This window comes from Grampus griseus, assembly GCF_964374135.1.
Source record: "Grampus griseus genome assembly, chromosome: 8".
Classification (NCBI taxonomy): Eukaryota; Metazoa; Chordata; class Mammalia; order Artiodactyla; family Delphinidae; genus Grampus; species Grampus griseus.
Genome location: NC_139002.1, coordinates 15,819,959 through 15,834,036, shown reverse-complemented (window position 1 = coordinate 15,834,036; position 14,078 = coordinate 15,819,959). Strand labels below are relative to the sequence as shown.

At 45.8% G+C, this 14,078-nt stretch overlaps 1 protein-coding gene across 1 annotated transcript in view; it reads left to right on the top strand.

Annotated features, from left to right (window-relative positions):
- The first annotated feature begins 9,439 nt into the window (after positions 1–9,439).
- The window catches only part of CEP164 (centrosomal protein 164), a 67,102-nt gene continuing 62,463 nt past the window's right edge, over positions 9,440–14,078 (top strand). The window contains exons 1-2 of the mRNA XM_082660785.1: positions 9,440–9,477; positions 12,883–12,985. Coding sequence (XP_082516911.1) covers positions 12,904–12,985 — 82 coding nt within the window. The 5' untranslated portion in view covers positions 9,440–9,477; positions 12,883–12,903. The remainder of the gene's footprint in view (positions 9,478–12,882; positions 12,986–14,078) is intronic.

The following is a 14,078-nucleotide window of genomic DNA, read 5'->3' as shown; positions in this document are numbered from 1 at the left end:
TTCCCTGGGATCGCTGGGAAGTGTAGTCTTCCCGTGGCAGACAGCCCGGCTTCCGGGGTTGGTGAGGGGTCTGGGATGCCCTCTGCCGAGATGGAGTCCACCCTGCAGGACCCTGGCAGGATGGGAAGGGCCATCGGGATGGAGTGGCGGCAGACCTCTCTTGTTCCGTCAGCCTTTCATTGGGCATTTCTGGAGCACCCACTGTATGCCAGGCACGCTGCCAGGCCCTGGGGCTACAGAGAGAAATAAAATGCATATGCACCGCACAAAATGATGGGGAATTAAGGAGCAGGGATTGGGGGGACGTCTGGGGGGTCTGGGAAGACTCAGCGGGAGGAGGTGGTATTTAATTTGAACCTTAAAGAATGGGTGGAATTTCTAAGAGCAGAGATTTGCGAAGCAAGAGTAAGGGGGATAGAAGGGTATTCTACGCAGCCAAAGGAATAAGCAAGGGCAAAGGGGAAAGTGCAGGGGGCAGTCCGCCTTCACTGGAGCCTGCAATCTGCAGGGAGGTGAGAGCCAGCTGGGGCTTCTCTCAGCTGAATCCTTTTGTGCCTTTGGTGCTCTACCTGCCCTGACCTCCACCCCAGGTTCTGTGAATCTTCAAGCCCATCCAGATTTCTGTGCTGGCAGTGAGCTGAGGGTAAATGGCTGTTGTCAGCTTTAAAGTGTTATCACTCCAAGAAGTATCTTTATGTTAATAGGTAAGAGGTTAAAACGAAAAGCTTTAGAGCTAAACTAGCTTGAAGGAGAAAAGACATATGATTATATCAACATATTATTTATCAAATGTGGAAAGCTGTTGTTAAAATTCAGCAGTCCTTCTGATAAAAACCAAGGAAGAGGGACTTCCCTGGTGGCGCAGTGGTTAAGATTCTGCCTGCCAATGCAGGGGACGGGGGTTTGAGCCCTGGTCCGGGAAGATCCCACATGCCGCGGAGCAACTAAGCCCGCGAACTACAGCTACTGAGCCCATGTGCCACAACTACTGAGGCCTGCGTGCCTAGAGCCTGTGCTCCATAACAAGAGAAGCCAACGCAATCAGAAGCCCGCACACCACAACGAAGAGTAGCCCCCGCTCGCTGCAACTAGAGAAAGCCCCGCGCACAGCAAGAAGACCCAATGCAGCCAAAAATAAAACAAAAACAAAAAACCCCACGAAAAACCAAGGGGAAACTTCCTAAACAAGATAACAGAAAATCATAGAAAACATAATAGTGACAGGCTAAAGTTATTACCATTAAAGTCAGGCTTAGGAAAGAGAAGGTCATTATTACTACTCTTATCCCGCATAGCTTAGATCAGTCTAGTTAACTCAATAAGATGAGAAAATGGAGCAAATATTAGAAAGCAAAGGATTATTATTTGCAGATTATATAATATGGATAGAAATATCCTAACCAATACGGTAGTTAGACACAGGTTAAACAATACAAATCAATAGATCGATATATGTATGGGAATTTTGTGTATATGATAAAGATGGCATTCATATTAGAGGGAAATAGATACATTTATTCAATAACTGTTGTTGGGACAACTGGCTACCTTTTGGGAGGAAAGAAAACTAAATCCCTAACTCATCTACAAATAAACTCCAGATAGGTCAAAGAGCTTAACATTAAAAATAAAACTACAGAAAAAAATAGAATATTTAAAAAATCTTATATTGAAGAAATTCTAACAAAACTCAGAAGATATTTTTTAAAAAATGGACAGGCTTGACTAACATTTTTAAAACTTCTGTAGAATCAGGCTTCCAGTATTCCAATTCTGGTTCTGCCACTTAGTAACTGGGATACCCCATGCTAGTTACTTATTCTTTCTGTGTCTCAATTTTGTCATTTGAGAAAAGGGGATAACAATAGTACATACTTTGTAATGTAGGAATTAAATGAGATACTCCATGTAAGGCACTTAGAATGGTGTCTAGCACATTGTAAATGCTCAATGAAGGTTAGCTATTAGTGTTATTACCACTACAACTTCTGAGAAAAATGACGTTTACAAAGTTAAAAGATAAGTCACAGACTAGGAGACATTTGTTGCACAATAAAGAGACAAAGGGTAAATGTCTATAATATACAAACAGCTTTTACAAGTCAATAACCCCCCCCCCCCCGCCTGCCACGAACAACTTGGGGAAAAATGAACAAAGAATGTGAACAAGTATTTGACAGAAATTCAAATGGCCACTAAATATATGAAAAAAGTTCAACTTCATTAATAGCAAAAGAGGGACTTCCCGGGTGGTCCAGTGGCTAAGACTCCACACTCCCAATTCAGGGGGCCCAGGTTCGATCCCTGGTCGGGGAACTAGATCCTGCATGCTGAAACTAAAAGATCCCGCATGCCACAATTAAGACCTGGCACAGCCAAATAAATAAGTAAATCAATATTTTAAAAAAGTCATTAATAGTGAAAGAACACAATTAAAACAATATTTAGATAACATCATCAGAATTTTTTTGCCTCTCACATTGGTAATATTTGGTGTTGGTGAAGGTGTTGGTTGGACTATAAATTATTCCATTTTTAGAGAGAATTTTGGCAACGTCTATTAAAATGTAAAAAATGTAAACTCTGAGCAGTGTCACTTCTAGGATCCTATCCAACAAAAATCCAACAGTATTTCAGCATTGTGTACAACATCAAAACTTTGGAAGCAAAAAAAAAAAAAAATTACCAATAGGGACATGAGACATTCAATCAACTGAATCTTATGTAACCATTATAAAGAATGGAGTAACTTGTTATGAACTCACCTTGGAAGATGTTTATGACATGTTCAATGAAAAAAGTAAAGGGACTTCCTTGGTGGTCCAGTGGTTAAGACTCTGTGCTTCCACTGCAGGGAGCACGGGTTCGATCCCCTGGTCGGGGAACTAAGATCCTGCATGCTGCATGGTGCAGGCAAAAAAAAAAAAAAAGAAAGCCTATTGTAGAACAATATGTACATTATGATCTCATTTCTATAAAAATTAAAGAAGTATGCACATGTTCATATACATGTATGCATATAAATTTATATCTGCATAAGAATTAAAAAGCCTTCAGCAAATGTGGGAACCCAAATGTCAACAGTGGTTTCCTCTAAAGTGTGGAATTCCTTCCCTCCTTCTTTTGCTCATTCATTCATTCAGCAAATGCGTTGAATGCCTAATACATGTTAAAGGCTGTTTTAGGCACTGTGGACACAACAATAACTAAAATAAACAGAATCCCTATCTTCATGTAGCTTACATTCTAATGCAGGGAAACAGACAATAAATAAATAAAATACATAGCATTTCAGATGGTGATATGTGCAATGGGGGAAAATAAAGCAGAGAAGGAAGATGGAAGGGCAATTTGCAATTTTTTTTTTTAATAAACTTACCTATTTATTTGTTTTTGGCCGCATTGGGTCTTCGTTGCTGTGTGTGGGCTTTCTCTAGTTGCGGCCCACGTGCTTCTCATTGCGGTGGCTTCTCTTGCTGCGGAGCACAGGCTCTAGGTACATGGGCTTCAGTAGTTGTGGCTCGCGGGCTCTAGAGTGCAGGTTTAGTAGTTGTGGCACGTGGGCTCAGTAGTTGTGGCGCACGGGCTTAGTTGCTCCGTGGCATGTGGGATCTTCCCGGACCAGGGCTCAAATCCGTGTCCCCTGCATTGGCAGGCAGATTCTTAACCACTGCGCCACCAGGGATGTCCTCCCAGTTTGCAATTTTACATAAGGTGAATTGAAGGTGTAGAAAGAACATTTCACATCTTTTGAAAACAATGGTAGGATTGAGTGTTTGTCTTTCTTATTATGTGGATGGTTTTCTGTATTTTACAAGTAAACAGGATGAAAAGAGAAGAAAAAGTTATAACAGTAAAATTTCTGACCTGGGGGTAGGGCATAATTGAGACTGATTTGGTTTTTTCCTCCCCCATCTTTACAAAATCACCCCTAAATGCTCATTCCTGATGGCAAAAGATAATCTACACTGTGTGAAATTCTCAGTTTCTCTCCTCACTCATTGGGTATATTAACTGGCATATCAACTGGTGTGTCATTTTTGTTATTTTCCCCCCAAAGACTTGCTTTCTTAATTATGTTTGCCTAAGGGCATTTAAAAATTAGTTTGCATTTCTAAGTACAAGTCTATAGGGAAACCTGATAAAATGTAAATTGCTTATCTGTGTGGAGTAACCTCATTAATCCCATAGTAACCCTTATTTTATTAGCTCTCCACATTAGAGAGCAAGGGACCTGAGGAACATGGCAATTAATGTCAACCAGGTTGATTGCAAGTTTTCGGACAGGGGGACAAAATCTGCAAATGGTTTTATGAACCTTGATTTTGTGCAAGGTCTGTGGTGGATGAACTGGTGAGCTCTCAGTGTCCTTCCCGTTCTGCTCCCTTGGCTCCTCTGTGAGACTTTTAAGGTGTGTGGAGAGGAAGGGGGAGCAATGATTTGTCATCTGCAGGCAGAAAAAAGGAAGTACAGGCAGAACTGCCACAGAAGAGAGTTGACGTTAAACATGAATACATTCTGGATGTCTGCTTTGGGATCCACGGGAACAGCAGTCTGAGTTCCTCCTCCTGGGATCAGGCCCTCAGTGGTGCTGGGACTAGTTTCAGGACTTAGCAGGAGCCAGACGCGTCCCCACCATGGAGCCTGCCAGGAGCTGCTCCAGGGCTCCATCCTCTTCGCCAAACGACTAACTTTCTTCACTTTTCTGCTCCCCAGTTTTCCCATTAATTTAATGGCCAGAGCTGTCTTTGCCGCTCTTAACTTCTGGAGGTTGAGGACGTGTAAGAGAAAGGAAGATTTGCCCTCGTGGAAACAAAACTAAAGCCTTTTAAATTATATTAGTAGTAACCCTTCTGCCAGGCAGGGTTTGTGGAGGGGCTACACACTGTCATTTTTTCCTTCTTAAATAGACTGTTGGAAAGAGTTATGACAGGGCTTCCCTGGTGGCGACGCAGTGGTTATGAATCCGCCTGTCAATGCAGGGAGCACGGGTTCGAGCCCTCGTCCGGGAAGATCCGACACGCCGCAGAGCAACTAAGCCCGTGTGCCACAACTACCGAGCCTACGCTCTAGAGCCTGCGAGCCACAACTACTGAAGCCTGCGCGCCTAGAGCCCGTGCTCCACAACGAGAGAAGCCACCGCAATGAGAAGCCCGCGCACCGCAAAAAAGAGTGGCCTCCCGCGCTCAGCAACTAGAGAAAGCCCGCGTGCAGCTGCGAAGAACCAGTGCAGCCCAAAATTGAATAAATAAATAAATTAAAAAAAGAAATAGTTATGACAGATATTATTATACCCTTCTTGCCTGAGCTCTGCCCTCCGGTAAAAAAGATGGACAGTGGTCTCTTAACTCCTAAGCGGGTACTAACTGATTTAGTCATAGTAAATGGGAGTCTTTCTTTTGTTTATTAAAGCCTCGGTGGGTTGATTATTGAGCATCATTATATTATTCACCTGATGTTAATCACGCTACTAAAAACGATGACCAAAAGATTGCCTTAGGTAAGTCACGTTACTGTCGATACTCTGAATGATCCTTTCCTGCCCGGGAAGAAATTCCCCTCATAGCTAAATTCTCTCTCTCTTTTAACCCCTTGCGGAGCCCCATCAACTATACTGGACTACCTCTCCCATCATGCAATGGGTAACGTACACATCGCCTCCGTGATCCGACGGGAACTTTAACCAATCCGATGACAGGGCTCTCATTCGGCGACCTTTTGACTCTGAGTAGAGGCGGGACTCTCAGTTGCTAGGTTCTTACCCTTTCCGGAAGTGGTTATTGGCGGCTGCAGGGCAACACCCCGGCGTCCCTGGAAGCCGGGAACCAGGGTGGTGCTGGGGAAGCTGCGCAGAGCCGGGAGCTAGCGCCCCGGGCCTCCCGGGGTGGGGGACAGGTGAGAACCCCCTGGAGGGAGGGTTGGGTGGCTAGGAAGGGAGGGAAGCGGGAAAGTCGAGGCACGCTCGTGTGCCACCGAGCGGGATGTGCATGAGTGTGGGCGGGAACTGAAGGAAGAAGTGAAGATGGAGCGGCCAGATCAGTGCGCCTCTATCCAAAATCTGAGTGGCGGAAGGGCCTGGGCTGGAGTGCTGGCGGGGCAGTGAGAGCGGGCACTGGGCCACGAGTGTGAGCTGGCAGGGGCGCTCGTTTATTTGTCCTGTTCGGATTTAGTGTGTAAGGCCGGTCTTCTGAACCCTGCTTGAACATTTCTCTCGTGGGGAAGCTTCCCCCCGTGTTCGAGTCGGGGTTGGCCCAACCTTTTGCTGTCTTATGGCCAGCTGGGGAAGTTAGTAAGTTTTTTGTTTTCATTTTTTCCTTTCCTTGCATTGATTCAAAAATCTACCTTCTCCTTGTGGAACCGCGCTCCTCACTTGCCTTCCACGACTCCTCTCTCTCTGGGGTTTCCTAACCCAGCCCCCTTCATCAGCCTTTGCAAGCCCTTACTTTCTGTTCACTACACTCCATCTCTGAGCGGCTTCACCCAGAGTTTCAGTTACCATCTATTTAACGGTTACTCCCCAAACTGTGGCTCCCGCCAGACCTCTTTTCTTGAGTCTTGAGCTCCGACTTGCTTACTGATCATCCCAACTGAATGTCGCCCCATCCTTCCCGGTCCCCCAGATCTGCTCCTCCTTTGTAGTTCCTGTCTCAGTGAAGGACTTAACCCATTCACTCAGTCAGCCATGTCTGCACTTGGAATTCATTCATCTATTATAATATATGCAGCAACATTTGTTGGCCGTTCCCTGTATCTAGGCAGTATGCTAGGTGGGGCTATCGGGCAAGGCATAGAAGTGAACTGATAATCACAATATACTGCTTTAAGTGCTCTGATTGTTCTCCTGCCTCTCCCTTACTTGCTGCAGACATCAAGTACTGTTCTTTTGCCTCATAATACACCTGGAATCTGGCCCTTCCTTTCCATTCTCACAGCCACTGACTTAGTTCATAATTTCTTGCTTTTTTTTTTTTTTGGCCACCATGGGGATCTTAGTTCCCCAACTGGGGATCGAACCAGTGCCCACTTCATTGGAAGCACAGAGTCTTAACCACTGGACTGCCAGGGAAGTCCCTAGTTCATAATTTCTTGCCTGTGTTTTCAGGATACCTTTCTAACTGGTCCCTCCGCGTCTTTTCTTGCCCTCCTCCAATTAGTTCTTACACAGCTGTCAGAATCATCTTTCTAAACTACAGATCTGATCAGGCCAGCCTCCTTTGTGAAGTCTTGTGATGGTTGCTCATCATGTCAGGATACAGCCTCAGTCCTCCCAAGCCTTTTATTATGTGCTCCTTGCCTTCCATTGTAGATCTCTCTCTTGCCATTGTCCCTTGTGCGCTGGTCACGTCAGAGTGGTTAAGAGCTCAGGGCTTTGGAGTCAGATAGATGTGGGTGCATGCACGTTATGCTGTGCCATTTACTAGCTGTGAAACCTTGGGCAAGTTTAAAAAACTTTTTGAAACTTGCTGAGCCTCAGTTTTCTCTTTTGAAAAATGGGGATAATAATTTCTACTTAGCAGAGAGGATGAGGTGTGATGATGTATATATAGCATTAGTACAGTTCTTGGAACATAGGAAGCGTTCAGTGAATATAAGCTTTTGTTGTCATCATTAATTCTCTGCACCTGCCGTATACTCTCTTCTGCCTCTTTGCCTTTGTGTAAGCTGTGTCTTCTGCCTTAAATAACCTTACTCCCTTATCCTGGTGAACTCCTGCTTATCCTTCAAGAGCCATCTCCATGGTCCTCTACTCTGCAGTGCTTTTCCTGATCTTCCAAAGTAGGGTTAATTGCTCTTCCTTTGTGTCCTGTCGTATTTTCGGATACTTCCCTTAATGCACTTAACATACTATATCATCATGTATTTACATATTTGGCTTCACAACTAGGTTGAGCTGGAGCGTTACCAGGTTTGTGGCTGTGACAGCACAGTGCCTGACCCATGGTAGGTGTTCAGTAAATGGTTATTGGATGTCTGAATGGCCTTAACTTATATTCCCTGGTACTAGCTTTGTCCTCTACAACAATGTAGACTAAGCCCTTTAAATAAGTGAATGGTAATAATAACAACTAACATTTATTGAGGTCTTACTGTGTTTTGAGTATTTTACATGTATTGAGGCATTTAATCCTCACAACCCTTTTAGATAGACATTGTTATTATCCCCATTTTATAGATGAGGAAACTGAGGCAACTTGCCCAGCTGGTAAGTGGCAGAGCTGGGATTCAAAGCCAAGAATGTTCCCAAACCTGTGCTCATTACCACGGCATAATCAACTCTAATGTCTTCCACGTTCTCCTCAGTGCCTTCTCCAGTAAATCTTTTCTTTTCTGGTGGTGAACTTTCTTTATAATTGTTCAAGCAGGGTGGAAGAAATAAATATGCAGGGAACCCTAAGTATGCATATAGGTGTGTATGCTCTGTGAGTACGCAGGTGTGCAAAACTTTTTGGCTGTGCCTGTCAAATTAGACCACATTCACAGTAAGGTAACCATAATGTCGAGAGACTGGGAACCAGTGGCATGTATTGAAGGGAAGGGAGCTGGGAAAACCTGGCTTGGAGTAGTGGTGCCTTGGGTGCCCTTTGTGGGTCCAGAGGGTGGAACAGGGCAAATGGGAGGAAGTTTCTTAGACATAGATTTTTGGCTTACTAAGAGAAAGAGCTTTTCATAGTTAAGGATGATCTAACTGTGGAGTTGGCAGTAACATCAGTAATATTGCTAAATTTATTTAACATGTTTTGTGTACCAGGGACTGTGCTAGGCCCTGTACAGGTATATATTATCTCATTTCACCTTCAAACAACCTTTTGATGTAGATTATCATGATTGTTTGAATTAAGCGCATGAGGTTATTGAGACTTAGAGAGGTGAAGTACCTTGTCTAAGTTCACACAGCTGGTAAATGAGAAAGATGGGATTTAATTCAGGTGTTTCTGGCCCCCAAACTGGTGCTTCAGCCACTATGCTGTCTGGCACTTAAAGCATAGAGAGGAAAAATTTGGCAAGGGAAGGGCAGTTGGACCAGAGCCCTTATGGGCTTTTTTTGCTTTTGAGATTCTTTGGCTGTATATTAGTGGTTTAGAGCAGTGACCAAGCTCCTACGTTTACTTAGCTTATTTTAGGCTTGGTTGGTAAATGCAGAAGGAGGCAGAGGCATGACCCTCAGAAGCCTGTGGCTTAACAGGAGAGGTGGAACACATTCTCATAAAAAAGGTAATACTGAGAAAAATATGCCTATGAACAAAGGAAAACTGTGTCCTTTGTCCCGAGGTAGTTATAAGTAGACAGGAGAGGCCGAGGTTGGCCAGGGAGGGCTTCCTGGAGAAGGTGTATGAGACGTTCCTTTTTTGCTAGATTCTGGGATTGGCAGGAGATGGATGAGGACAGTTGGGTGGTCCTTGCCCACAACTCCGTGGCTCACAGTGAGGGTCAGGCCTGGCGGCAAGCACATCTCCTCAGGTTTCATCTGATCTACCGGTAAGTGCTGCATGGAGTTCCACGTTGACGGTTCTGAAGCCATGTCTAGGGTGCCAAGGTTGACAGTGATGTCCCTCACGGTCTCAGGCTTAGAGGGAAATGTTAGGACGTGTGCCGTGTGTTTCCTGAAGCTGATCTCAGGGCTGCTTTCTTAGATGTCTCATCTTACCCCCACTCACCCAGGTTATCATCACCTCTCATCTAGATTGGCTCGTGGTTTCCTACCTAATCTCTCTGCAGCCACTCTGATTTTCTTCTTTTCCAATCTGGCCTCCATTCCTGTCTGTATTTCCAGTGGCTGCCTGAGTCATCTTTTCAAAATATGTATCTGGAAAAACCTTTTCCTGATTTCCAGCTCTCTTATTATAAAAGCCAAGTTCTCCACATGGTCCGGCTTCCATCCACCTGCCCAGCATCATCTCCGACTATGCTTCTTCTTGCTTAGTGTTCTTAGCTGTTGAAGGGCCTTTGCACGTGCTGCTGCTTTTGTTAGAACATCTTTTCCTCCTCTTTTTGCCTGGTGAATACCTCCTCATTCTTCACTTCTCGGCACAGGCTTCATCCAAGTCAGGCTCTTTTCCTTCAGAGCTCTTACCTCATTTAAAATTATACACTTATCTGTGACTGATTGGTTTGTCTCCCTCCCTCACTAGACTAGCCCCTGGGGAGTAGCGGCTGAATCTGTTTTTAATCACCATTGCATCTCTAGCGCCCAGCAGCAAATAAATACTTCTCGAATGAGTAAATGATCTCTAGTAGCCATTGAACAAATGTGGTTTCTCTTCCACCACCTTCCTTATTCCTGCAATTCCTGCCCTTTTGGCCCTGTCCTTGCCTATATCTTTCCTGAAGCCAGGCAAGGAAAGAAGGTAGACTATAGCCCACCCGTATTTTAATTTTTTTCTGGCAGGTTTGTTTGACATTTGAGTAATCCAGGGATTTAGACTTTCCACATTCTTCCTGACCTTTAAATAGTTAAACATAGACGGTTTAGTAAATGGCTAATTAGGCATTTTGCCGGGAGGACAGAGATTTTACCTGCCCCCTGCTTTCTGGAGATGGGATGTATCTAGGGATAGGTAACATTTTTCAAATGCAGAATTTCTCGAATTCTCTGAGATGGTTGGTACAATGCCTTGTATAGGTCACTGCCTGTTGAATTGAATAACGTACAGCCTGATGTTCAGGCCATTGCGCTTCCTACCTCCCCAGAGATCCTCTCCCTTTTTCTTTCCCTCTCCTCCCTAACTCAAAGGATGAAAGATTCCGAGGGCTCCTTAAACCTCCAGGCTGTGGCCACATCTCCTGCACTGGTTCTTGGTCCTTTTCTGCTTCGCTTTTTCCGCGTCTGGCCCTAGTCATCTCTGACTGTATGTGTGGAGGCTCAAGCATTATGTCCGCAGGTGTTATAGGTTCTTAGGGGAGGAAGAAGATTCCCACTTAGGCTTAAGTACTGCAGGGAAGAATGCTTCTTTAGCCTTTCTTCCTGAGGCACAAAGGCGCTGCTTGGAGGCGTCGTGGTGGGAATGAGAGGGTGCAGAGCCTGGCTCCCGTGGGTCCAGTGACTGACAAACAGAACCATCTTTTGTGAGCCCTAAGGCAAGACACCTCCCTTGCTCATCTGTCGGCTGCCAGAGTGCAGACAGGGCCACGGGAATGGTCCCTCAGAGATCCTTTGCGTTTATCAGGGGCCCCTCTCCAGGGATCTTGGAACAGATTCAGAGTCACCAGATCTTGCCGTTTTCTGAGCACTCATTACAGGCTGCATCCCAACCTTCTTTTTGACGATGAGGTCTTTTTTTTTTTTTGCCTTGCCCCAAGGCACGTGGGATCTTAGTTCCCGGACCAGGGATCGAACCCATGCCCCCTGTATTGGAAGTGTGGAGTCTTAACCACTGGACCGCCAGGGAAGTCCTGATGATGAGGTCTTTCTGCTCACTTCCTCTGCTATGAGGGCTGTGTCCTGCTTGCTGCCCCAGGTGGAACTGTGACAGTGTCTGAAGAGGTGGCTACAGGAGAGGTCAGGACCTGCTCCTCCAGGCTCCCTTCGGTCACACCGGTGTGGCTGCCACCGCCCGGTTAGGGAGGCATTCTGAAGGGCTGTCCGTGGCAGCCACTTTACAGGGTGACTTGTCCCTGTGTCATCGGGCTTCAGCGTGGGAGCTGCTGTAGGGGAGGGGTGCTGTGACCTGGGGTCCTGAGGTCGTAGGAGTAGGGATGCGAAGGAAGGAGCAATTCTAGAACCGTGCCAGCTTGTCAGTTGAAGAAGGTGGCACCGCCCCGTCCCTGGGGCTAGGAATCTTGGATTCAGGTTGGATTCCTTTCCAGTCTTCCGCCCTCCCTCCCCCCATTCCTGGTCCTATTAAACCTAACATCACAGCATCCCTTGTGTCTGTCCCTTCTTCTCCATTCCCACTGCTTCTGCCCTAGTTTAAGCCCTCATCATCTTTCCCGGGGACTGTAGCCTCCTCAGTGGTTTTCCTGATGCCAGTCTCTCATTTCTCCAATCCGGCCAGGCCACTCCTGCCAAAGTTCTCATCCCAAAGAAAGGCCACTCTGTGTCACTTTCTTCCACCAAAGCCCGCAGTGGCTCCTCTCTGCTGCAGGGCAGAGTTGAGGCCCTTCAGCGTCATCCACTGAGATCACCATGACCAGACCCAGGCCTGGCTTCCACCCCGGCCCCGGCCATGTGCGCTGGCATCGGCTCCCCAGACCACCTTGCCTGACATGCTGTTCCCTCTGCCTGGGATTCCTCTCTCCGCTGTCAGAATTCTTGTCAGCCATTGGTACCCAGCTCCTTGACAAAGCCTTCCTTCATCCCCGCAGTGGGAGTATGTTACTTCTGTGTTAGTACTCCCAGAGCAGGATGTGTTTTTCCCTTCTGCCTTCTACTACTGTTGAAGCTGTGTACGCTGCCTTGCTAGACTGTAAGCTCTCTGAGGGCATTGTTCAAGGTAAACAGGGACATGCAAACAGGGCTGTGTGTTGGGACAGCGTGACTGCACCTGGGGTACATTGGTATATGGGTATGTGTGTGCTGCTAGTTATTGTGGTGTCTCACTAGGGTTTTCTAGCAGGGGTCCTAGACTGTTAGTTCTTACTCCTATTTGGGGGGGGGGTAGAGTATGAAGTCAGACCTTTGAGACATTTGGGTTTCCAGGTTGTTTATGGTCCACAAGAGTATTCAGCAGGGCTTTGGGGGGAGATGTGTCTAAGAACTTTCCAGGGTGCAGAGGCTATAAGGCCTGAGTTCTGAGCCATTGGTCCCACCCTCCGCTCTCCCTGGCTCAGTTGGCCTGCAGGGGCTGGTCTGGCCCAGGTGCTCCATGACCCAGCCCCACCTTTTCCCCTTCTAAGCTGGGGCACTGATTTTCTCTTTGGGTGGGTGGGGTCTCTGGGATCTAGGTGTTCGAGCCCAAACCAGTCATGGCCGGAAGACCCATCCGCATAGGAGACCAGCTTGTTCTGGAGGAAGATTATGATGAGACCTACATGCCCAGTGAGCAAGGTAAGAGGCCTGGGTGTATTTGTAATAGTTCTTTGAGGGCAGTTTTCATGGTTTATTTTTGTTCTTCTGATGCAAAGTATGGTACATGCACGGGGTTGCTCAGTGTATTTGGGTTAGATCAGGGGTTGGCAAACTGTAGCCCACGGGCCTAACTTGGCCTGTTGCTTGCTTTTGTAGCTGAAGTTTTATTAGATAACAGCCATGCTTATTTATGTCTTGTTTATGGCTTCTTTCATGCTATAGGAGCAGTAGTATTGAGTAGTTGTGACAGAGACCATACAACCCACAAAACCTAAAATATTTACTGTCTGGCCCTTTACAGAAAAAGTTTGGTGACCTTGGGTCAGATCAATGATTAACTTTAAATGAAAATATAGTGGAGGATATCATGAAATACAGTATATCCTGAGGCCAGGGGAAACCCAATTTCTTAAGAACAAACTAAAGCTGCGTGTTTTTTTTAAAAAAAATAATAACATTATTAATAACAATAATAACAAAATTTATTGAGTGCTACTGTGTGCCAGTCTCTCTACTAAGAACTTTTCATGTGTTTCCTTTTCAACCCTCACAGCAACTCTGTGAGTTAGATACTATTATTATCCCCATTTTACAGATGAGGAAACCAAGGCACAGGAAGGTTAAGTAACTTCCCTGTAGTCACACAGTTTACTAATCGGGACAGCTAGGATCCACACCTAGGTATTCTAGCTCCAGGGCCTACACTTTGAAGCACCATGCTATTTTGGGGCCGTGAAGATTTCTTTGAATTTCTCATGAGTTGCGGACCTGGACACACAAATTTTGCTTATAGTTCAGGTGGTTTGCAAGCCAGTTTTGGGGAAGAACTCTTGCATCTGTAGGAGTCCGTGGATCCCACATTAGGATAGGATAGGATTTGTTATAACGTAGAATTTTTGTTTGTTTGCCGTGTAGAAATTTTTAATCTCTGTGTTAAATTTATCAGTCTGTTCTCATATGGCCCCTGAATTTTGTATCATAGTTAGAAAAGCTTCCCTGCTCTCATGTTGTCCTCAGGTTTGTCCCCACACTGTTCGTGGCATAGCTCATCTTTCACCCACTGGTTGAGTGC